Source organism: Mauremys mutica, chromosome 2 (assembly GCF_020497125.1).
Source record: "Mauremys mutica isolate MM-2020 ecotype Southern chromosome 2, ASM2049712v1, whole genome shotgun sequence".
NCBI lineage: Eukaryota > Metazoa > Chordata > Testudines > Geoemydidae > Mauremys > Mauremys mutica.
The window spans coordinates 42162679-42188723 of NC_059073.1; the positions used below are offsets into that span (position 1 = coordinate 42162679).

The window sequence follows — 26045 nt, forward strand, 5'->3', positions numbered from 1 at the left end:
GGGAGTTTGATCCCCTCTCCCCACAATTCCCAAAATCTGAGAGAATATCCCATAATACCATGCAAAAATTGCCCACTGTGCAGCACATCTAGGATCAGATTGCATATCAGGGACTTAAAATGTATTGAAAAATGGAAGCAAACTTTCTAGTCTTTTTTACTCTGCTGATTTTGAAATTATGTTTCATTTATTTCAATATGTTCATGGAAATTTTGATCAGAATTTTAAAAAAATCATTTTCAATTTTTTTTATTTTAAAATTTTTCGTTTTTCTGTGGTTGGTTTTTTTGTTTTGTTTTGTTTTACTTTTCCCCCTTCTTTTTTCCTTATTCCTTCACTTTTTTCTTTTGGCCACTGAAAAAGAGAGGGAAGAAAATGATAAATTATAAAAATGACATATTCCAATTTCATCAACAACAACAAAAAAAGAAAGAGAAAAAGAAATTTAAAATGTTTGTGGTAAAAATTTCTGTTTTTTAAAAAGGGTTCTTTTTCAACCAAAAACTCTTTAATTCTATAATTTATGCCAAGTCCATATGAGCCTGTAGTTGTTCTGTGTATCATTCAATCATGGAAGAGGGCATCATCTAGTATTATCAAGACTGGACATCTTTCTAAAATATATGCTCTAATTTAAACAGATGTCATTGGCTACATGCAGGAATTATTGGGTGAGATTCTGTGGCCTGTTGTGCAGAACTAATCATGTGTTCACACCGTAAAACTTTTAAACTATGAAATCCACAGTGTATATGCCTCAGAGCATGTAACATTTGAAATTGAAGATGCAATCTCATTATGGCAGAGAAGAGGCATACATTGGAGTCATGGATGTGAGAAGAGGGCCCTCAAATTATGTAGATCCACTGGCCAAAACCCCATGTAGGGGGCCTCAATAATGACTGAATCAATTTTCTTTGAAATAGCCAACAAATTATCTTTTGCGTTAAAATTAAGCAGGAGAAATTTCAACCAAAATGATTTTTGGGGTGGGAAGCAGAGAAACGTTTCAGCTCTCAACCAACATCTTTGCTACCATGATGTTATAATTAGCTCAGAAATTTCCTACTGTAGTACATTTAGATTGCTCTTTGGAGGGAACATGATTTCACTATACACACACACATACATATACATATAAGCATTATTAATTGTATAGATATAAATAAAACAGGCATTTGGGAGTATAATACTGTTTGTGTTCCTGTTATTAAAAAAAATAAGCCTCAGATTTAAAGAAGATACTCCTCAGATTGCTATTCCCTACTGGGGATACTTTACGTATTTCAGTAAAATTAAAATGTTGTGTTCCAGTGACTGTTAGAGCAAAGGGCTGAGAGTCAGAAAGCTTCTGATTTGAGATTTCAGCCAAATCACGACTTTATTGTGTGACTTTGGGGAATTAACCTGTTGTATGCCTAAATTACCTATTTGGAAAACTGAATTTAAAAAACAAAACAAAAGTCTTCTCAGCAGAAAAACAAACAAACAAATGCTGTATCTATAACTATTAAGGCATAGGTGCTATAGGCCCATGCTTAGAGTCCCAGCTGCTAGAGTCATGAGATTACTTCAGACTCTAATTTTTCATTTTTAAAAAATGTATGTTTCTAGACCCCATGTTGTGAATAGAAGTTTGAAGATGTGAAACAAATGTAACCAATACAGTTATGCCTGCCTGAGCCTGCCAAAAGTATGAAACAATAGTTCTGTAGGGTGTTCATCTAAATGGAGTGTTAATATTAGGTTAGGGGTTAGGTGTAGGGGACTGTGTGTGTGGCAGAAGAAGGATGGTGTGCCCTGACATGCACAAAAGCAGATACATTGTGCTGGGGACCTTACTGCTGCTACCCTTACTTCCCCAGATTCTGGCCAACCTGGGAAGGGATGGGTCCCCTCTGCCATCAACAATCCAAGTGAGAGTGGGGCCACAACATGAAAGTGAGGACACAAAGGTGGACCTATGGAGTGGCTTGTGTTGTGGTGTGCCTAGAGCCTCAGATTGCCCTAATTACACAATGTGAACTCTGTATTTAATTTTTTCCAGTTAAACAGTTCACATAAATAAATAAAATGGCTACAATAATTAAGTTTTGAAAATGCCCAATGTACATAATCTTTTCACAAAGATTTTAGTATGCGCTCTAATTGAGCATGCACAGTATTATCCCTGGAATACAGGCTGTTTTGTACATAAGCAAACTTGCATTAACATGATAGACAGGAACAGTTACATTCTATCATATCAGTGATCCATAAATAATGGGTCACTAGGAGATTTAGAAACTGTACCTTTCAATCCGTGCCAAAGAGATACATCAAGGTGCACTGATGTGAAGCGCAGCTGACACACCTTGAAACATCCTCAAAACACCTCGGGCAGTGAGTCAGACCCTTCCTCTAAAAGTAATGGTGCCAAAGGATGTCAGCTGACAGTTTCAGTGATGGTGCCTAGTAAACAATGTCAGTAACAAAATTATTTTACTACCTTTTTGTCTGGATAAAAACATCAATCTCCTTTCCCTGTAAAAATTAACATCTCTCAAAAACTAAAATGTACAAGATCTCTCACAAATACTCAATAAAGAGGAAGCCACAGTACTATTTAAGTATGGAGGACTGCTGAAGCATTATAGGAGTCTCATAGCAGACTGTAAACTACAGACTGTAGCGCTGCAGCTGTGCCACTGTAGTACAGACACTTATTACCATAATGGAAGGGGTTCTTCTTTTGCTGTAGTAAATCCATCTCTCCAAGAGGCGGCAGCTAGGTCATTAGAAGAATTTTCCCATTGATTTAGCACTGTCTACACCAGGGCTTAGATAGGCTTAATTACATCTCTCAGGGGTGTGGTCAACTTAAGTTTTTAGTGTAGACCACCCCTGAGTTGTCAGAATGAGGTCAGGAGAAAGGAAGGTTGAGACACAAGCAGAGGGAGAGATATGGAAAGGCAAGAGAAAGGCAGAGGGAAAAGAGCAGGGGAAAGATCTCAGAATGGACAACACCTAAGAGCTGGTCTACACTGGAAAGTTAAGTCGACCCAACTACAGCTTTGTCTACACTACGACCTTTTAGCGACACAGCTGTGCTGCTACAGCCGTGCTGCTAAAAGACGTATAGTGTAGCTGCTGTTTGTCAGCGGGAGTCAGCTCTCCCACTGACAAAAAACTTCCACCCCAATGAGCGACAGCAGCTTTGTTGGCAGGAGAGTGCTCCTAGCGACAAATCGTTGTTCACACTGGTGCTTTGTGTCGGTAAAACTTTTGTCATTCAGAGTGGGGGTTTAACACCCCTGAACAACAAACATTTTGCTGATGAAATTCCAGTGTAGACAAAGCCTAAGTCACTCAAGGGTGTGAAAATTCACACCTCTGAGAAAAGTAGTTAAGCTGAACTAAGCCCTAGTGTACACACTGCTATGTTGATGGAAAAATTCTTCCATTAACCAAGCTACTACCTGTTAGAGAGGTGGATTTACTACAGTGAAGGAAGAACCCCTTCTGTCTCTGCAGCAAGTGTCTACAGTGAAGCGCTACTTCAGCTGTGTTTCTGTTGCATTTCAAAGTAAACATTAGAAAGGCACAGGAAAGAGAATCTTTATAGAAATGTGTGGGATGAGGAGGATGAAACAAATGAATGAGCTCCAAAAGACAAGGAAAAGAGTGAGGCCAGGTCTACTCTGCAAATATTTGTTGGCACAGCTATGTCGGTCAGAGATGTAAAGAGGTGTGCTTCCTGACCAACATAGCTCTGCCAGCAAAAGCCGCTAATATAAACATAGGTATACCAGCAAAACTGCTGGTATATTTTATTTTGTTTGGGGGCTGAAATAAGCTATACTGGCAACAATATATTTTTATAGCAGGAAACCACTCCTAATATAGACCTGACCCAAGATTTGGTTGTAAATTAAAAGAGAAGACAGAGAAAGAGATAAGGAACAGAGGCAGTGAGAGCTGAAAAAGACTACAGGGGAGTCGCATCTTACGCGGGGGTTAGGTCAGAGGTGAAAGTAAGCCGGTACACCCTGGTATGGCGTACTGGCAAGAGCCGGTGCACCATACCAAGGCGGCCCGGCTTCCCCAGGCTGCAATTTAAAGGGCCTGGGGCTCCCAGCCACCAGAGCCCCACTGCTGGAGCTCTGGAGTAGCAGCGTGGCTCCGGGAGTTATTTAAAGGGCCCAGGCTCCCGCTGCCTCTATTGCCCTGGGCCCTTTAAATGGACACTGGAGCCTCGCTGCCGCTATCCCAGGGCTCTGGGGGCTATTTAAAGGGCCAGGGCGGTAGAAGCAGGAGAGTTCTGGGCTCTTTAAATAGCCCCCAGAACCCGGCTGCCAGAGCCCTGGGGTAGCAGCGGCAGCTAGGGGCTCCAGCAGCAGTTTAAAGAGCCCTGGGTTAGGTTCTGAAGTCAGCGCGTAAGGCGAAAATCACGTATAGTCAAACGCTAATTGAGTGGAATGGCGAGCGGAATTGCCCATACTACAGGTACAGTATTTAAATTTTTCTTTTTCTTTTTTTCTTTTTTTTTTTTGCCAAGCACGTATAGTTAAAATCCCATAAGTTAAATGCGCCTATGATGTGACTCCATTGTAATTAGCTCATTCCTTGCCAGGGCAAGATTGCTCCCTAAACTACATTTCATGATGCTCTGTCCAGTCTGACAAAAAATGTAAGTATCTAGCTATTATGGCTAAAGAAAAATGTGAATGGTGTGTAACAGCTACAGAAATATCAGAGTTTGCATGAAGCTTGGAGTAATTGTTCTGAGTGGTGTAAGTCGCCCATCCATATTAGTGAGGCATTAACTCAGCTTTTCACTGATAAATAAAATGTCAACACTATAAACTATTTCATTCCTTATGTAAGAAAGGAGAGGGAGGATCACAGTTCTGCACAATTTACTCAGTGACATTTCATTTTGGTGCCACAAATGGGTGGCGTTTGGGAGATACCACAACTTATTAGTTAGCCCCAGTGAAAATGGAGCCATCCACCAGGAGCCTAGCTGAGTCCATAGGCATATTCAAACCCCACAGAGGTCTTCAGAAGAGCTCATCAAACACGTACAAACATATTTTGAACATCTGCACAATCCAATGTGAGCATATCTCATTTTTGCAACTAACATGGACAAAACGTATTTTGTGGGTGGAGTTTGGAAGAGTTCAACCATTCCCCTCTCCCTGTATCCTCCCAATTCAACCCCTGAACAGGATACTAATTGCTTTCCACAGGCTAACAGCTCTCACTTTCAGGAAGTTTTTTCAGATATTCAGCCCAAGTTTTCCCTTTCTTTCATACCATTATACCTAGTAACCATCTAAAATACAGAGAGAGGTACAGAACAGGGAAATAGGAAAGGAGGAGATGGAATGAGCAAATAAAAAAAGAGATGGGGATAGCGATTAAATTAAACAAAAACAGGGCAAAAAGGGAATTTAGAAAACTTCAGTGGATTACCAGAACATGCAGATGTAATTGTCAGCAGCAAGACTCCAGTAGAACAAAAAAATATACTTTGTGTGAAAATTAATGCTAATGCCAAAGTTATTCATTATTATATTTATTATTTACATTGTGACAAATGTGGGTGGCATTGTACAGAGATAATAAAAAGCATGACATCTGCCCAAAAGAGAGCTTTACAGATCCGTTAGCACTATGCTAAACAACTTTTAAACCAATGAGCCATTAATTGTTCTTTGTTACATTTAAGCATATTTATTATTTGATTATTACCAGTGCAGCTTCCATGTGCCCAAGAAAGCTATTCTTGTCAGAGGGCCCTGGGACAGGGCGGTGTAGCACAGTGGCATAGTGAAGTATGATCACAGAGAGAAATTTTAAAATATTCACTGGCTTTTTAAGATTATGGGTATTGGTTTAAAAAAAAATCAAGGGAACACGTGACTGTTAAAAACACTGGTCTTTGCCTGGACTCTTAACTTCAGTCAAAAAATGTGTAGTGAGTTTTTTGAAGCACTGAGAATATGAAGTGACAGCATGTGTCTCTGTTCAGAGTGGGAAGATTATTGACATCTGTTGCCTCTTGTTTTATACTTAGAATGTAAGCTCTTTGGGGCAGGGACCATCTTTTTGTTCTGTTTTTGTACAGTATTACAGTAATACTAATAAATAAATAATAATAAAAATACTTCTACATCACCTCTTGATTTGGTTTGCTAAAGAGAAATGTTACACAAATTGCAAATGGAGCCCAGCCCCGGGAAGACTATATGGGCCATATTCACTCCAGGATACTTCCATTTGAATGGAGTTACCCCAGGAATAAATTTGGCCCACTATGTGCCTTTGGGACTGGGAATAGGGAGACACTAGGTTTAGGGACCAGACACTGAGAAAAAGAGGCAGAGAGAGACTTGGAGGTATTATGGGGATGAGAGCACACTGGAAGCTGGAGAAACAGTCAATCAGGAACAGATTAGATCAGGATCTAGGAGCAGGAGCAGTGAATGGATTAGTGGATGGGAAACACTGATGTCAGAGAACAGGGGACAGATGGAGAGGCGGGGTGCGGGGTGGGGGATAACAAAGGACCGAAAGAAGAAGGAATGGAGTCAAGGAATTGATGAGTTAAGAGAAAGCCAATAGTTCCTCACTCGAATATGATCTTGGAGACTGGACTCTATCCCACAGCCTTTGGACCTGAAAGGCTTGGTTACTCTGGCCGGTGAATGTAGCAGCCCAATTCTCCATCCTTTTCATGTTGGAATGGTGCAAAAACAGGCATAGACCACACTGGGGGTTGTAGATAACTAACATGCTTTTAAACAAGCCTGCTCTTGTCTCGGCTCAAGGGTTACATGTGTTTGGCATGGTGTTAGTTAACATGGGTTAGTTAACAAATTTCCTGACATAGGCTAGACAGGTTCCTAGCATGGACATGCTGCACCAGTGTAAGCCACGTCATTTACTATCACAAAGCATGTTGTCAGCATAGACATACCACTGTGCTGTGCTCCAGCGCACACTGCTGGCAAAAGATCCCAGCAGATCCAGGCTCTCGGACAGCTGTTTCTCCATGGAGGAGCCATGCCCCACTGGTATGTGGGTTTCAGAGAGGCACCTCCTTCTAATAGGGCACACTCGGGTGGGCATGGGGGGGCTCAGCCTTGCAGGGGAAGAGAGAGCACACCGCAGTTCAACCCTCTGCACAGCATGGGGAGAGTCCCCAGAGCATAGGGAGAGGGGAAGAGATGGTGGGGGCTGAGCCCCCCCCAGAGCAGGAGGAAGGGGGGAAAAGACAGTAGGGGCTGAGCCCCCCCAGAGCAGGGAAAAGGGGGAAAAGACAGTGGAGGCTGAGCCCACCCCCCAGAGCAGGAGGAAGAGGGGGAAGAGACAGTGGGGGCTGAGCCCCCCCAGAGCAGGGGGAAGGGGGAAAGACAGTGGGGGCTGACCCTCCCCAGAACAGGAGGAAGGGGGGAAGAGACAGTGGGGGCTGAGCCCCCCCCCAACAGGGGGGAGGGGGAGGAGACGTTGGAGCAGGAGGAGACGGCGGGGGCTGAGCCCCCCCCCGAGCAGGGGGAAAGGGGGAGACGGTGGGAGCTGAGCCCCCAGGTCAGGGGAGGCGGAAGCTGAGCCTCCCCCCGAGCTGGGCACAAAGGTCCCCCCAAGCGCGGAGGAGGGGGCAGCTTTCCCGCTCTCCCCGAGCGCCGGGCCGGCCGTAGCCAGCTCTCCCGTTCGCGCCTCAGGAGACGCCGCAGCGGAGCAGGCGCCAGCCGGGAGCGGGAAAACGCGCCCCAACAAGCTGTTAATGCGAGTCCGGGACCGGGCCGGGGGTGCGGCCGGGACTCCAATCCCCTCCCCCCGCCGCGGGGTTTCCGGACGGCGCAGGAGTGCGGGGACCAGAGCCTAGTGGCCACGAGCGGTTCTGCCTCCACCTTCTCTCCCTCCCTGAGCGCGGGGCTAATCAGGGGCGCCCCCCGGTGGCTGCGCGGGGGGCTAAGGGCGGGTCCCAGGAGAAGGGGCCGGAACGAGCCGCCCCAGTGGCTGTGCGCGTGGTATAAGGACGGTCCCAGCAGGAGGCCGTGACGAGCCCGCCAGTGACTGTGCAGCGGGTCCGAGGAGGGGTCCAGCACTGGGCGAGCCCGTAGCAGCTGGCCATGGGTCTGCGGGATCCCTCCAGTGAAGGGCTGAGCCCCGCAGTGGCAGCACTGGTCTTCCCATGAGGGCGGTTCGCCTTTGCTGTCTGCACCAGGGCATGTGCGGGGTCATTCCCCCCCCCCCCCAAGTTTACCCCCGCTCGTTTCATGTTGCAACTGTGCGAAAGCCACCACGAGCCACGTGAATTAAAATGAGCCCAGTTTTGGAACGAAAAGTGACCTCCCCAGCCGGGTCACTGGCGCCCCCCCGCACCGTTAGCACAGCAGGACACCGCCGTTAGTCTGCAGGAGCAGAAACCCGACAGCGCACCCCCCCCTCCCCTTTTCCGTGGTGAGGTCTTGAGATAGTACCCACCCCAGCCTCCCAAAGCCACTTGGAGGTTGGGGCGGGAGGTCGTTTTACTCCCACATTAGCTTTAAAGTCTGTTTAAAGACGAACTGCATGGAGCATTTGGAGCATCCAGTCCGGAGTCTCCTACAAGGGGGCAGTTGCAGCGTGCTGGCAGTTTGGCTTCTCTGGTGCAGTGGTTTATCTCTGTTAATGATTCTGGAGCCATTTTAAACATCCTCTTTCTTTAACTAGGTACGAGTTACAATTTTGACGGCTTTTATTGACGACCCCTGCAAGCGCCTGCAACTCCTCCGGCTTGGCAGGGCTGAGCCCTGATAACGCTGCCATTCAGCAGATTGTTAGGACTGATAGGAATGTTAATGAAGTTGGTTAAACGCTATTGGGACTTACAATAATCCTTCCCATGGGTGATGGGATCCAATGGGATTTTATTTATGTCCCAGTGTTTGTTTTCAGAGCTATCAGAAAAGAATCGTCTTCTGCAGTATAAAGTCCCTGTCTACGCTAGTGAATTGCCAATGTTCAAAGTCTAATAGCAGGAGACTATCTAATGCAATCTTTGGAAAAGAGATGACTTTTACAATATATGGGTTGATTGCAAATAAGTTACTAATAAGCCAGTTTGGTTTAGGGATTGTTGCATACATTATTTCCCAGGCACTGTTTATTTGCAGCTATTTCTTTTTTAAAAGTCGTTAATTCAATAAAAAAAATTACAAAAGCTAATACTTAATGTAGACATTCAAGCTATTAAGCAATGGAGTTGTAAATACGGGCACTTTCATTTTATTTTACAATAGATAACACAAAAGCAGCAGTCATAAAAGCGAAAACAAGAACACTTTTCAGAAACGTTGTGACAATACAATTGCCCAGATGGGGAAATTTATTCAATATAAGTTACTATTGCAGCTGACACAGCAGAAGAACAAAATGTTTAGGAAAGTAATACGACAAAGCAGGAGGTATGGGGGGGATTTATTTTGAAATACACTTTTTAAAGATATTTTGACTCCCAGATTTGTTATCAATGTGCATCCAACAGGACAATATGAAAAAAAATAAAACCACATTCTGTACAGAGCTCTAAAATGAGCTGCGAATATCTACAAGAGACTAGCATATGCTCTTTGTGTGGATAGGAGTGGAGCCCGATCCTGCAGTCCACAACTCCCTAAGGGAATTTTGCTGGAGTGTGGTATGCGGTCTCGGCCCCAGTGTGTGTGTGTGTAGCTTTCTACAATTAAGTCCTTGAGCAAAATTAGCAACTTGGAGCTGCAGAGGCAGGTGCAGGTCCTTGGCTGCTCTAGAAGTCCTGCCGCGGGGTGTGAGTTAGACTGTGCCGCCGCAGATCACAGTTTCGCCTGAACACTTTGCCGCACTGCTCACAGTTGTAGGGCTTGATGTCTGTATGGGTAAGAAGGTGAGTTTTCAGATTACTTCTCTGATTAAAGGTTCTTCCACATGTGGGGCATTTGTGTGGAGATTCCTGTTCAGATTTGAAGCAAGCAAAGGATTAATCCTTTACAAACTACCTAGTTTATTAATTTACTACTTTTCTGTTATTACATAGCATAACATGAAGTATAGGGAATCTACTTAAATAAATCTAGACTCTTAATCCTCAACAGATACAAAATCATGACACTTTTAACTGCCTGGAAATATCCTGTCTGTCAATGTATATTTTATTCTCAGCTCAGCCCATTTCATGCCCCTTGAATCTACAGAAAAAAAATGTACAGTGCAATTCTTCAATTTCAAATCACCACACCATCTCTATAAGTAAGGCTGAGCTTTCCCCCAAACAGTTAAACCATTACAAACGTATACAATGTATTGGGATACAGGCAAATCATTTTAAGGTGCCAATTAATCTTCCAAAGCTGTTTTCCCCCTACAGTGCTTACCTTTATTTTTTACAAACATAAAATATTGAAATGCATTTAATAAGATTTAACAAAGACCATTTATAAGTAAATTCACAAGCAATTTATGTAAATTAAATCCTCAGTGGACTCTTATTTGCTTTTTTCTAAAAGAATTACATATTTTTAAATACACTAAACAGAGGTGTCTTAATCAAGAAAAATAAAAACATAGGGCCATAGCCTGTTATTAAGCAGATTGCTTTATTGAAGTAATTGGGGAGATCTGCTTTAAAAACTAATGGCAAGATATGGCTCATTATTTCAGGTGCCTAACCACATTCAGAAATTTGTCTACCTTACATGCTATTTAAGGGTTGGTACAAAATAAACAGGATAAGAACAAGAACAGTATAATGATAATAATAGATTTGGAGATAAACTTACCTGCATATGTAAAGTTTTATGAACTGCTAGAGTTCTGGATTGGCAGAATCCTTTCCCACATTCCTGACATTTGAAAGGTTTTTCTTTGGAATGGATATATCTGAAAGTCAATACAAGGGTTTGAATCAATGGTTGTCGACAAACTCAAAAGCCACAAGAAGGCTCTAGAGATTCTTTAATCTTATAATTACTTTGTGTGGGGGAGGGGAAAATCCTGACTCTGTAGTTTATTTATTATTAATTATTATTTATTATTTTTTGTTCTGTAATTCTGTGTATGATTAACCTCCTTTATCAGTTCAAAACATTGACAATAATTCTTATCAACGCTAGATTGCCCTCTCTGGTGACAGATTAGACTGCATGACGGAAAAATCATCTGTTTCACAAACTGGTCCCGATCCTGCTCCCGTTTAAGTCAATGGGCAATTTGCCGTTAAACGCCAGTGTGAGCAGGACTGGGCATACATAGTCATCTATTTTATTTTATTTTAATTTTTGGTTGAAGTTCTATTCATTTTCCCGGGACTACTAACCTGAACGAGGGGTCGTGGGAATTGGCCCTTTAGCTTTACATTCAACTCTTAAAACCAGACTGTAAATACTGTCCTTACCCGACTATTAGAATCTTATCAGCGATGGGGAATATTTGTTTCAGTTAATAGATTCGCCTCCAAATACAATCACATGTCCAACCCACGAAAATTACATATTTATTTGCTATTCCCCCTTAGAGGATCAGCTGTAAATTAATTTGTCAATTGGTTTGCCACTGCTTCCTTGCTGGAGAAGCCGAAATGCCTCTACATGGGAAGCGATGAATCCACCAAACCTTTAAGGCTAATGTAAACCTCAGGAGAGAAAGTATAAGGAAAGTGGGCACATTTCTTAAATTCACAGAGGCCCAAGATAGGTGGGGCCTTGAGTTTAGCTTGGCAGCAGATTGTCCACATGCTGACAGCCTGGGATGAGGTTCTATTGTGCAGTGATCTGAACCTGGCGGAGCCCACGGAACCTTTGTAGTAAATAATAAGAAAAGTTTCTGATGTGACAACTAGAGAGAGAAATAGCAGCTGCCTTTCACTGGGGGAGCTAGGAGAAGGCTGCTTGCCTGTGGCTGCCTCCCTCACCTGTGGTCTCGGAGGTGGTCCTGTCTCCGGAAAGCCTTGTGGCAGATGTCACAGGTATAGGGCCGCTCGTCTGTGTGGGTTCTCTCGTGGATGAGCAGGTTGTAGGATTTGGTAAAGTGTCTGCCGCAGAACTTGCAGATAAACTCTTTTTTCGTTTTGGAAGGTAACCTGCCCCTGGAAGGCTTTCTGTCCGGAGACAGTTTGCTGATCCCTGAGATGGGACTTCCAAGTCCTGGACTCAGCTTGGTCAGATCTGCAATCTTTGGTGGGTCCTCCTGCGTGGCGGCCACGGCCAGATTGGCAAAATCAAACCTGGGTCTGTCTTTATGTAAAGCTGGGATTACATGGGCAATGGCCCCTTGCTTTGGGTGAAAGAGGTGTGTGGCGAAAGGTAGCGTTGGGAAAGAGAATCTGGCATCCATCAGGCCCTGAGCTGCAGCCATCTCCGTGATGGTAGACCTGGTGATTTCATGCACATTGGGATATCCCAATGTCCAGTGGTTCATATGCATGGTCTGCACCGCGCTGAGTCCATAAAGACCTTGTAGGTGGTCCACAGCTGCTGGGAAGGTGTTCACAGCCTGGAGGAAGGAGTAGTTAGTGAGCTGCAGTGAAGGGTGGAGTGGGATCGGAGCTGGAAGAGCCTTGCTTCCCATCTTCCCAAAGGGACCTAAGCAGCAGAACCCTTTACCTTTCTTCGGGACTTTCTGAACTTCCAACAACGACGACAGAAAATCCTGTAAGCAAGGGAGGGGGAAAGAGAATTTACTGAATGCAGCGTGTTCCTCAGTGACTGAGGCAATCGAAAAATTCAAACAAGTGTTCCAGGGTCGGGGTTTGTTTTTGTTTTGTTTTTTGCTCTAGTGCACCCGTGCAGAGACAACTACTGTACGTGTTTGCACAGATCCCAGAGAATCCCTAGGAAAAGAAACAAGTAATTCTCTGTATTGAGGAAGAAAGACACAAAGCGTCCGGTTCAATTCACTCACAACAGCCGAAAAAGTAAACTAATCGTGAAAGTGTATCAGGAATGCAAGGCGAGTATAGATTCCTAAAGGGCTGTACGTCGTATTGGTTTGTCCTTCAGTCATTCAACATCCCACCCCCTTCCCAAAAATATCTCCAGAGACCGAACTCCCACCAAGAAGACAAGTGTTTTTAGCCGCACACTGCATAGAAGTGAGAAGCAGAACGCCTTCACTCTGCATTCAGTGCTACCTTCACATCGATCTTATCTCCAGAAGTCACTTCAGACTTATTGATTCCCCCGAGGCTTTGAAGCAGCCGCTGAGGCAGACACCTCACCTCTGGGGCCTTCTTGGGAGATCGAGGGCAGGAGAATGTGCGCAAATTTACAGTCTTCTCTTAAGAGGGGAGCCAAGACAAGGTTCAGGGCTGGGGGCTAGAGGTGACAATGCAGCCTAGTTTATTCTAACTCGGGTGCTTATTTTTCTTCCTTCAACAACAACTCATTTATCAAGATAATTGAAGGAGAGAAAAGCAACACGTTTCCAGCACTGCAGGTTCTAAATAAATCCACTTTACGCTCAGATCCCTTCCAGATGGTCGGAGCAGCGCCACACAGAAGGGCTTTGGGCGAGCAACGCCATCTGCGGAGAGGAAAGGTGGCCAGGCCCAGAGGCCTCTGCAGTCCTACAGACATAGTCACTTTTCTAGACCTCCAGATAAATAAACCCCCTCCCCCCCCCCCCCCACTCCCCGGGCCGGGGTGTTCCAGACTAGATTTCATGGAGATGTGTTTCTGCTATTGAAACCCTCCTCTGCCTAATGGCGCCCGGGGGAATAGATAGGAGAGCTGCAAACTCGTTAATATACTAATTTCTCTAAGTCCTGTTACCATCACCAGAGACAGACAATAACCTGCGGTGCAAAACAGCCAGCGCCACTAGTCACTGACAGGACAATGCTCCGGGACATTGCGGGGTTTCCGCCCCAGATTACCCCCCTCCCAGGCCCAGCTCCCTTGTCTGCGTTAGTATTATACTAACTCCCTTCAGGAAAGGATCGGCGGACACTGCATTAGCGGCTTCCCGGCGTGTTATTGATTCCTCCCAGGCAGTGTTGTGGCCTATTGCGGTATCCGAGCGTCTCTGCTGTGTGTCTCTGTTCCTTATTAAGGAAGACATATTGGGCCGTCTTTCCAATGGGCTTTTCACCCGCGATTTGTTGGCTACGTCCTGGATTCCCCCGTTTTCAAATGAGGGAAAATGTGATTGCTTTTGTTCAAAAGCACCTAGACGCTGCGGCGCGGTGTCTCCTGCCTGCGGGACTTCCACCCGCACGCGGGTCGGTGTGTCACACCCGCGGGGCTGCCTCAGGAATTAGGCATTTCTGAATGACAAACCTGGGCTGTACTCTAGATTGTACAGGATCGGGGCGGCTGGCTGTCCAGCTGTAGGCCCCAAGTGCTGTTTTCCTGCTCGGTACCTCACACCACAAACAGAGGTCCGCTCTCCTGTTTATTTGCTCTCTTCATTTTTGATCAGTTGCCTAAGAGCATGAATACGTGAGAGAGTATTCGAGGAGGACTGTGCCCTTGGTTCTGCCGGGTGCTGCTGGGCCCGCACCTTGTGTTTCTCGGCTCCACTCGGGAAGGCAGCAACAGCAGCCCTGCGCAAGGGGTTTTATTAATGAAATGAACCCCTTCTCAGCTGTGGTATGCGATCTGGGAGTGCAGGGAGGGAGTTAATGAGAGGTGTGTGACAGTCAGAGGGTTTCACTCAGTCCATTCAACCGAAACTATACACTCCATTTCTAATCAACTTTCCCACCACTAATCATTTTCCATGTTTAATCAGGGAGCTCTCACTTCACACACCAGAGCTGCAATGGGCCAGCATTCTGGGCTAAGCTAGAAAGCACTGCACGGAGCAAATTCAAGTTTTTATTGATTGATTCCTTTTTTTTCTTGGTATGGTTACATTTCCATCAGATTCAAATTAGTTTTTCAGACCAAGACAAGGGCGTCGCTTTCCCTTATCACGTGAAATGGAATCCAGAAATAGGTATTGGATTGCCTGAAAACCATAGGTATGGGGCACAGAGTATAACGGCCCTGGATTTCTGGGGATGGAAATCGTGACATGTAATTTTCAGAAGTTTGAAGTATTCTGCCCTCAAAGATTAAATGCACATTCTCCACGCATTAGTTCAGTAAAATGTGCCTCCCCTGATAGCACATAACCTCAGTATTACCGATTCCCTCAGAAAACCAATTCACTGCACAAAACAAGATACGCTACACGTATATTTGAATGGCACCACGCTTTTCCTTTGAGGTGGAAAGCTGTATTTTCGGTTATTTGCCAAAACACACGTTTGTCATACAGAATTTAGCTTTCAAACTGTCCTGCTTGAAAAATGTATCTCAGATATTTTATATCACGCATTCACATTTTCATTTTATTTTAATCATGCCACGTAGGAATTTCTTCTATTTGCGTGTATTGTTGTTTACTATGAAGTCCAGAAGATGGAAGGCACTTATGATTTTTTAAAATGACACTTAAGTTTTTTTAAAGACTTACTAATAGCAGTAGTATTGTAAAGCATCACCCCTGCTTGATTTACATTCAAATACATTACAGGAATGTCCATTTAGGTAAAGAAGATTAAGACCTCTTTTTAGTGTTGGCCAATACGACATGTTCACAGGTTAATTTCAGTTCACTGAACCTTATCATTTAAAAAATCGGATATTAAAAGTTACCAAAGGGAGTTGTAGTATTTTAGTATGTTTCACCTTCATCTTATTATACGTGGTTGTCCAATTTTATATAGCGCATGCATTAATATGACGAAGAATCTTACCAATAATGTAATTCTGTAAAAGGGAGTATTCAAATATATTTTCTTTACTATAGAATATATTTTTAAAAATTAAACGAGTATACTATGAAGTAGACCATAATGAATGGGTTGCCATTTGTTCTTGACTTTATCTTATTAAAACAACACGCATAGACACACAAAACCAGAAAGTGTAATAGTATATGCTTCCCCCCTTTAAAGTTTACTTGTAGTAAAGTGAGAAAAAAAACGGATGTTATTTAGACCTCGGCACTTCCCTTTCCCTTCAAAGTACTTAATTAAATTAAGGCTAGTATCTGCATAATAGGTCTCCGTTTATCTGCTTGCTTACTTTTTACCTACTCCTCAGCAGCGCGGATTTTCTTTTTCCTGTAATGGCAATTTGTTAAGTAGAGAAAGTAGCTGTCTTTGATGATCCACAAAGTGAAACAACATATTGCTTTTGTTCACTGATAACAGGTAGACTGTGACGAGGTTTAGCTACTATACACAAACGCTTTTTTAGCGTGTGCAGAAAGTCAAAGCACATCTATCGCTATTGCTACCTAAAACTCCTCGTTTAACACAGATTGGAATTTATCAGCGTCATCGTACCACTCTGCGCTAATCAAGCAATGCGTGCATGCACCTCGCTTTGCTCGGGATTTATTTAATATTAAAGGCCCAGTCCAGAATTTATTGAGAAACCAAAACTTCTTAGAGACACCCTAAGCAGAAAACATACTTCAAACATTATTTAATGTGGTAATAGAATAAGCACTGCGGAGAGAACACATCTGCTCAGCACTGCATGGGATTGCAGAGATTCAAACTGAAAGTAAACCTAGAAATGCTCAGGAATCGCTTAGCTGTTAGAAAGCTCTTGACAAATATTTCAGTGTTTAACTTGAGTATGTTTAAGGAAATGTATGATCACTCTCTACTGCTGATTTACTTTTATAATGAGTCTCCGAATACTCCGTTAAACATGAACACCTTTCAATATGAACATTCTCGGTGACTGTAGCTACATTGCAGTGCAATTATCTTTGTGAAGCACATGTTTCAGACGATCGCATATTATACCTAGGTACACAATCCTTGATGCCTCTTTCTCACTGCACGGTCCAATGTATACTTTCTCACAGCAGCTACGTGGTAGTAACAGAGTTGAGTGACTTACCTACCACAATGAGCTTCTCCTAAAGGGCCCCTCACAACGCAAAGTTTAAGAAGCGATCCTAGCGTCTTTGTAGTGTCATTAGATCCACAGCGAACCGGCGGAAAACTCCACCATAAGAGTTCAGCAAAGCTGAGTCCGAATAGCTTTCAGCATATTGTGGAGGAGGAAGAAGAGAAGGGTTAGAAATTACTCAAGGGTTTCTCCTTGTCTTTGGGACTCTTGCTGCGGAAGTGTGTACAGTCCTCGCTTGCTTGGGGAATTGTGTAGAGACCTTTCTCCTAATCACTCTGCCTCGCCTTCTCCTTGAGCCTCTTGCCGTCAACTCTTGCGAAGTTTGATACAAGTCTGAGTCTCCCCCTCCCAGGTCCATCACATTTCAGCAGTAAGTGGCGTGGAGCACTGTCCCCGCCCGCTGTCCCACCCCAAGCCGCACACATTCGAATGTTCACTGCTTTAGTATTCTGACCCCGCCCAACATGGAACGTTCAGAGGGTTGTAAAGTTCCGAGCCCTCCCTCAGCTCCGCCTCTCTTCCCTTTTCGCTGTACTGTTTACTTGTGTTTGGGTAGCAACAGGGTTTTAAAGGGGCAGTGCTCTCTTTTCTCATCCCCTCCCCTATTTCTTTTCACGTTACCTAAGGTGACTTTTTCCGTTGAGAAACCTCTACTCGTTCATAAAACAAGATATCCCCGCCTATGCCTCTGTCCCTGCCTACATCAGCTGCTGGGAGTGCTGTACGGTCCCAATTCCCCGGATATAGAGCTGCTTGAAGCAGTTTGCAAGAACTTTCCCCTACTGCTACAATTCACTTTACATTCTTAATACACTTCGTTCAATCCTTAAAGCCCTTACATTTTCTCTGCTTGGGTGGCACGTAACGTAATGTTTATAATGATACTTGGTACGCCTGTCCTTGTGTATTTCTGTCCAGGATAACTTATAGCATAACGCTATTTTCTGTACATACTTCTATCAGGTTCAGCTGTCCATATTTCCTAGGGGATTTGTCTGATGCAGGTAACTTTCAGTTAGTAGTACATTTTTATCTACGAAATTTCTATCATTCTATACAAATTCCAAGACAACATTTAGAGTAACATTTAAACCTACGTCAGGTTCTTAAATGCATCTTCAATATTCAATGACCGAATCCAGATTTGTAGGTCTCTGTAGTGTACATGCCGATATACACACCTGGGATAAACTGGTAGCTTCGATAGAAATTTCCATTTATTAGGATGGAAATACTTCTAAATATAGACCAAATGACGAACCACATACTCTTTATTTTTAGTTCCTTGGTCAATAGAAATATATTGATTTACGTCATTAACTGCAGCCCGGTTGATTTTTACTGTATTCAGGCTGATTTTAAAAAAAATAATATTTGTATCTTTTGTTGAACATTAATGGAAGATATCGCAGGGAGAGCTGATTTTTATCATCAGAATGGAGGACTGAAAGGCGAGCTCACAGCAACGTGTAATAAGAACAAAAATGCACGCGGTGAAATGACATTTAAAAGTGTATTTTAATAATGTTCAAGGTAAGGATTGTGCTGGTTAGTTCATTCCCACAAAAGAAAAAAGAAAAGCAATAAAGGAACCACTTTATTTATTTTATTATATTTGATACTTTTGAACAAAACTAAAAATGAAACAAATTAGGTAAATAAATGTCAGAAGTGGAAGCTTTAAAATATTACATATTAAGAAGGATAATGCAAAATATTTACATTAACATATTTATTTTATTTATTATTGATGAATGATTAACGTAATTGTTTTTGTTTCTTTTAAAAATTGTTATTTATAAAATAAAATTTAACTCGGTTATATTAGTTAAATTAATATATTATCTTCGTGAAACAGAACATAATAAGAACAAGGTTTAAAATAAAATAATTTTGGAAGTAGGAGCAACAGTGAAATACGCCATTCTACACTGATAAAACTAGCGATTTAAGCCATTCGTGAAAATGTAAGCGCTTTGAAGATTTATCACAGTACGTGGGTACTAAATTTGATAATTATACACGTTTAAAAAGCTGAGGCTATTGGCAAGATGAAAGTAGCTAGTTTTAATGTCTTCGTTGTTTTATTCTAAAGTAACGCAATTTGTTTCAACGGCGAAGTAGAAGAGAATTTCTTTATTAGCACTGAGATTGTAGAATACAAATAAGACCTTCAGCGCCCTAGAAATAAACCTGGTTTGTTTATTTATTTCAAAAGATGCACTATTTGCAGTCCGTTTTTATTAGGAAAAAAATATTCCGATACAAAACGGGGACGTTGCGATGAAAATAAATCGGGATTGTAGCGATTCACGCATTCTCTTATCCAAAATCTCTCATGTCATATTTACCACCTTTTGGTCCATAAGTTGTCAAAAGAATAAAAATCGGTCCAACGACGTTAACTTGTTATGTTCTCTATAGCTAGTCAAAAGACACCCCGACATATCTGGACTCGAATCGGAGAGATTTAAAGTAATCTCGGCGATATTGTCATTTTTGAAGTGCTCCAGCCATTTTAAAAGAAACAATAAGCAGGTGTCTTTTCAGTGCTATGACTCAACAATGTTTTGTTTTCCACTGAAGTACAGGGAGATCTTGAGTATAGACTTAAACATATGTCTCCGTAAGCCCTCTACTTCCAGAGCACAGCATAGCCTTCCACGCAGATGTTACGGAGAATTAATTTGATGCTGAAAGGGTCCCATCAGCAGCGGAACAATCATCATAAAATACTTAATCAATCGGTGTAAATAGCCCCAGAGATGTTGAGTCAGCAAACCAAGCTGACTGGAGGGGCTGCGGAGGAGCCTGTCTGGGGGCAGCAGCAGCAGCTGCCGTAGCTCTGGAGAAGGGACTGGCCATGAGGGAGCAGGAGCCGCCGGGGGACCTGCACAGCCCAGAGCTTTGCTTCCCATTTCCTCTTCTTTACACGCACACTCAGGAGGATCAGGCACTAGAGCTCGTTTAAGCCTGACACTTCCGCAAAGGGGGTTACCGTTTATCCTCCCTGCCTTTATCATTTCGACACCAGAGGGATTCCTGCCGCAGAAACCGGGCTAGCAGAGCTGTTTCCCAGATTGTGCACTACAGACTGTATATGTGTATATAGAGAATAAAGCCCACTCTGTCTAAGGCCTGCTGCTGCAACTTTATTAGAAGGGCAGGTGTCATTCTCCCAAGCAAATCCCATAAGAACTGTTTAATCTGTTAGAGGATGAGGGGGATACAAAATCCCCGCAAATCCCATTAATCTCCAGTTAATGTTACCAGCCCCAGTCAGGGAGCGGGGGAGCCCTTTGGCAGGTTCTCCCTTTGCTTTACCTTCCCCAAACCCAACTCGCAGCGCGGCTCTAGGCAATACAGTGACTGCTCTTCACAGACCCAGCCCGCCCGCGGCCCGTTCACACGTCCCCCCTGCACCGGGGACACGTCTAATTATTAACGATCGGCAGCACAGGCGCGGAGGAGCCTCAGCTGAGGGGAGCTCGCCCGGGGCCTGGGGGAGGCTCCCGGAGTGATCTGTGGAGCTGATGGGGGCGGGGGGCAGGCAGAGGAGCTTCGGTTAGGCAGCGGCTTAGGGACTCGGCGGCCGAAGAACAGGAGCGCCCCCTGGAGGAGTCCGCTGCGCAAAGCGCAAGCAGGCAAAGCCGGGGAAGAGCTGCACCGCCGTTCCGGACGCTCGAGTTATGTATAGGCAGGAGGGTGCTGTAATTTGCGGTGTGGGCAGGGTAGCGGAGGAGGAGGTTCTGTATTGTGACTAATTATTTTCGCAAGAGATGTTAAAGTCTGAAATAGCTCAGCATATGCCCATACAATATACACATTCCTGCGAATACTTGTGATCGTGTTTCCCTGCACTGCGGGGCATATAGGGCTCCGTGTCTTGTTTTCAAGTTTGAAGAACATTTAACAGCACCGTTGTGCCACTCTCCTTGCACGGCTCTCCTTTTTCCTACTTTGCTTTCAAAGGATGCTTTTATGAGACTGATGCAGTTCTGCTCCTTTGCTCTTCGGGGCAGGGACTCTTGTCTTCCAATATATGCGGAAAACGCCTAGCACATAGTGGACACTACCATAATCCAGTACATTGTTATTAATTATTGCCCCCACCGCCACTTCCACAGCTCAGAAAACCAGCCAGTTCCTTTACCTTTTGCAAATGCTTCGTTTTGGTAAAGTCTGAAGAACAACACGATCAAGAGCTCGTTTTTTCTGGGAAGTGGGGGCGGGGAGGTATGTGCGTGGGAGTGAATGTAAAACGGTGAGAGGATGGAGTAACTGGAGGGAGAATAGCTGCAGTTTCTCTGTCCAGTGGGAAACACAGAGACCGCAGTTTAACTGCGAGCTGCTGTTCTTACTGCAGCCTTGCAGGTTCGCGGATGTGGTCCTGGTAGGGAGGCCCGATCCTGCTGCCCTCATGCAGATGAGTTCGTTGGATTCAGCTGGCGTCTCACCTGAGCTGGGAGTGCAGTGCAGATCTTGTGTAGGGAATCACCTGCCTGAGGGGCTCCCTCGGGATTCCAAACCTTCTGGGCTCACAGACCCGTCTTGGTCAATTTCTCTCCAAATTCCCTCTCCGCACAGTCTTCCTTTCCGCCTTAGAATAGGAACGTGTTTCGTTGTATGCTGATTATTGCCAAGACAAATACAATTCAATGCACCTTCTGGCGGAAAAGCAATCAGGGTTTAGGAAGCAAGTTGCACTACCTTAAACGCGAGGGTCATTAGTTTATGTCTTCGAAGCATATATACAAAAATACTCAGGCGGATGATTAAAGTCAGTTAAAACTCTGCGAACTCAGAGACGGAAACTCCAGTTTTACTGCACTTTTATGTAACTCTAAAACATTATTTCGGGCGATAGGAAAACTCGAAGTCCTAGAATGCTAGCAGACGTGTTCTTTTCTGTAAACTTATGATAGATGGGAAAATGCTGTCTGTTGCCAATTTAAACCAATAATGAAGAAATATAAAAAAATGTCGTTCTTTATTCGCGAAGAGCTACGAGATAGGTGCATTTTAATTTATCAGCTGAAATCACATTCTTTTAGAAATCTCGTGTGTCTCCTGAACATGTGAGCTTTTGGCCATCAGAAGCTGCTATTTTTCTTGACTTAATCGTCATGTTAAACTGTAATGTAGAGATTGTCTATGTCTTCGTGAAAGTAGAAGTGAAATGTTTCAGAGGAGTGAAAATAATCCAACCAAATAAAACACAGGCTTGTCTAGATTCTGATTTAAGAGATATTTTTCTTGGTTTTCCATGAAGACTGACACACACAACTGTTGTTCATTTTCTGACTTCCGCCATCACAATGTTTTACCATAAAGGACACTCTTTTGAGACTAGAAGTGACTATAGATTGCTCTTTACTAAATGCCTGTTCTGAAGAGCAGTCATTACGCGCTGTCAAGCAAGGTATAGGACATACATAGAGCCAATTAAATGGGTACATTATTACCATCAGTGTTAACATCAGCTGCAAGTGATGTTGGATGATACAAGAAACAACAAACAATCATAGTATACTGTTTACTTTACTTACCATATTTGTATCCGCTCACTCCATGGAGCAATCCAAACACAGCTGTAGTAATCTCTGCTACACTGGTTTTTTAAAATACAACGTTTCTCTAACTGCTGGATCCCTTCCAAGGGAACGTGAACATATGTAATGTTTATTCTTACTGTAAGGAACAAATTAGTGGACTGGCTTATTTGACTGAGAATATGTCTTTAAGGCAAACCTTGCCCACCCGTTCCATCCTTAAACTCAAAATGCTCAGAGATTACAGGATGACACCACAAAAATACCGACGTAATTTGTGTGTTTATGTCATGCTGCAAATTACGCATTTGTGACTGCACATTTCACACACAAGACAAGTGAAAACTGCTTCACAATTAATCTACTGAGGGATTTTGCTTTAAATGGAGAAGGAGGGGGGAAAGAGTATTTAAAAGAATTCCGGATTGAAATTAATGACAAAATTAGGAGTTACTTCAACTGGAGCAGGATCCGTTCCAGAAAGTGTCTTTACGTATTAGCAAATTGTGTAGGGCATTGATATATAGCTGGGTAAGACACTTCACAGCAGAGGCAAAAGGGCAAATAGAATCTAATGTAGCAATCAGACCGATCCAGGAAGAGGCACAGAGGGTCCGATCCCGCATTCAAACGCACTCTGGAGTCAGCTGAAATTTGGGATGTTGAAAGAGTGGGATTGGGCTCAGTCAATAGGATCAGCTGGTGAGATGTCGCGAAGCCTCGGGCACAGCTCTTCATCCCCACAGAGAATGGCTCGGCCGCTGGCCGAATCTGCTCTCCGCCTGCACTTCTGCTTTCCCGTGGAGGTGATTTAGCAGCAGTTCAAGGAGTATTCTCATCAGGCAAATGAACCCTTTGATAGCTATTCTCAGCTATATGGCTGTGGGGCTGGGGTGTGTATGTCCAAAATCGCTTGAAACTAAAGCAACCTCTGACTCCCTAAGGGAATCTGACCCCTATAGCTAAGGTCGGGGCAAGGATACAGAGTCGCTAAACCTCCACACTCCTGGCATTGGCCTTAAAGAACAACACACAAGAGGGAGACTCGCCATCGGATAGCAGTTCACCTGCCATCAGATGTCCTTAGGGTTACATATTTGACTGTCGAAAGGAGTGAAACAGTGGGACGCCCCAGCAGCTTTTGGTTGTACGGTGTTGTCCACGGACGATCTGTCCCGTATCTCAAGTCAAATGCAGGCACTGAGCCCACAAGCGTTTTATCCCCATCTGTACTGCACAGCTTTCCGGATATGTCTGCCCTTCTTTGAGCTGGGTCTGAGAGGATATGAACTCACAACAGTACGGAGCCCTTGAACGCTGCTGAGCTTTAGAGAGTCCAAACAGTCAGCAGATTCTCCACATGTGTGTCATGGATTCCTTTATGCTTCAATCTGTATAACAGATTTCTCTGCAATCAGCTCTAAAGGCTACTTTGGCAGATATGACACTTAGATTTTAGTTTTAGATCCGTTTTTTTTGACACTCCGTCTTGCCAAAAGGACTTATCCAGCGTTAAGAACTAGTTTTTTGTATTTCTTAGAAAATGATGTGCAGTTCTTAAGTACATTGCTTGCAACAGGCATTGTTTACCGTTTTGCAATATTTAAAGTCCTTATTGACTCATCTGACAAATATGTCACCGTTTCAAAGACACAGTCGGAACATTTAAGCATTTTGACTAACACCCATAGGATCAGCTGGGTGCTAAATCATCAGCTAACTCAGTCACTTATTTTGGTTATTTATGTGTCCAGCCATGAAATCAGGGTTTAACAAACAAGGGCGAATTATAAGAAAAATAGATGTAAACTGCGATCTCTGTGTATTTCTAATAGCAGATAGAATTTATGTCCAGCACAGCCCTTGTTTTCAAAGCAGGCACTCACCTGTCAGGCGTAATCCTCTCTTAAAAGTTCCACATCGTTAATTTTAATCGGGAAAAAAATGACATCAATATTAATGTGTGTTGAATTTAAAACACCTACAGCCTATATAACGTGATACCATTAAATTAAGCGATCTAAGGAGAGTATCAGAGAGACTTCTTTACCGAGCCTTCATGGACGTGATTAGAGTTTAAAACAACGCGTGCTGTATATTCCCTGTCACACCACTGTCCGGTACATTATATTTTACATTGCCCTTTAATGTATTTAACGCGGAAATACAATATATAAATGAACCCACTACGTGTGGGGTTTCTTCTTCCTGCCGCAGATATATAACATCACATCAAGTAGCAAATGCTTTACACTACATTGAAACCAGCACTCGGGACCTCTTCCATAGGTGGTACAACGAGCTTCTGTTATCTTAGCTGTTACTTTCAGTCTTCCCAAGTTTTCCAGCACAGTTTGTCCGATCTTTGGTTAAACACCATTCTAGGCAACTGATTTTTGCTAGTTCTTTGGTTAGCTGTTTAAGGGCTGTTTCACCGGATATTACACCAGAGTACTGACTGATAAAGCATCTCTCTCTATACCATACTTCCTTAGATGTTCCCATTTTGCTCATTTGTCGGGGTTGCAGAAGAGTTTTAATACCTCATCATGACATTTTCAAAAGTCTAAAGAACTGGACTTCGATGCTGTCGCTATAGATTTTAGGGGGCGGGAGGGGAGGGACCCTGACAATTTTTTGTGTGCTCATTTTGAATTTGCATTTTAAAACGTTTTTATTCTCTATTTTCATCAGGGTGTTTTTAGGAGTGTTCCACAGTGTGAAATGTAAATGAACCCTTTGGAATTCTAATGTAGGATTTTAAATATCTGAAGAATGGTGCTTCTTAAAACAAAGGTTCTAATCTGTGTGGGGTGTGGAGTTGTTTACAGTTTGCCTTATCTGACACTATCACATTACCTAATGAATATATTTTAGTTAAGAAATAATGAGAAGTAGCTAGTTACAGCATTTACACTGACATGAAAGTTCACACCCCTGGAATTTTTATTCCAATATACATGCTTCGTATGGGTGGGTGCAGTGGCCTCAAAACCACTCTAGTGCATATGACAAGTTTCAGAGTAGCAGCCATGTTAGTCTGTATCTGCAAAAAGAACAGGAGTACTTGTGGCACCTTAGAGACTAACAAATGTATTTGAGCATAAGTTTTCGTGGGCTACAGCCCACTTCATCGATGCATGCACTGATCACTCTCGTTAGAGTGTGTACGGTAATACCCATTGTTTCATGTTCTCTCTGTGTGTATATATATATATATCTTCCTACTCTATTTTCCACTGCATGCATCCGATGAAGTGGGCTGTAGTCCACGAAGGCTTATGCTCAAATACATTTGTTAGTCTCTAAGGTGCCACAAGTACTACTGTTCCATAGCCTATGTCACTCCAATGAAGAGTTCAAAGAAAGGTACCTTAGCTGAAGGTATGGTACTTTAATATGAGGTGGTTTAATATTCCTGATATGAGAAAAGAGAAATGAGGGATGTTTTGGCCACCCACGAGCTTCACCAAGTTATACTAGTACTGTGCTGACTTTTCCTTGAATTCTTTTCTGGAGTATCACAGGATTTGTGAAATGTTTTTGAGACCTTGAGATAATGAGCCCA

The 26045-nt window shown here is 43.3% G+C and overlaps 1 protein-coding gene and 1 long non-coding RNA gene across 5 annotated transcripts; both read right to left on the reverse strand.

Moving 5' to 3' along the window:
- Window positions 1–300: 300 nt before the first annotated feature.
- LOC123364835 lies at window positions 301–7902 on the reverse strand. The gene is made up of 3 exons (XR_006577295.1): window positions 6968–7902; window positions 2293–2451; window positions 301–354 (listed from the first exon to the last, which is right to left on the reverse strand). It is a non-coding gene; the product is annotated as an uncharacterized LOC123364835 (long non-coding RNA).
- Window positions 7903–9106: 1204 nt separating this feature from the next.
- On the reverse strand, window positions 9107–22588 carry OSR2 (odd-skipped related transciption factor 2). 4 transcript variants are annotated; one of them, XM_045007288.1, is made up of 4 exons: window positions 22475–22588; window positions 11921–12657; window positions 10791–10890; window positions 9107–9882 (listed from the first exon to the last, which is right to left on the reverse strand). In XM_045007288.1, exons 1-4 carry the CDS (start codon window positions 22475–22477, stop codon window positions 9808–9810), a joined length of 915 nt encoding a protein of 304 aa, XP_044863223.1. In that variant the 5' UTR covers window positions 22478–22588; the 3' UTR covers window positions 9107–9807. The 4 variants fall into 4 exon arrangements, with proteins under 4 accessions (XP_044863223.1, XP_044863220.1, XP_044863222.1 ...); XM_045007285.1 differs by having other exon boundaries at window positions 9109–9964; window positions 22475–22499; XM_045007287.1 differs by lacking the exon at window positions 22475–22588 and adding an exon at window positions 16918–17336 and having other exon boundaries at window positions 9109–9964.
- Window positions 22589–26045: the final 3457 nt, after the last annotated feature.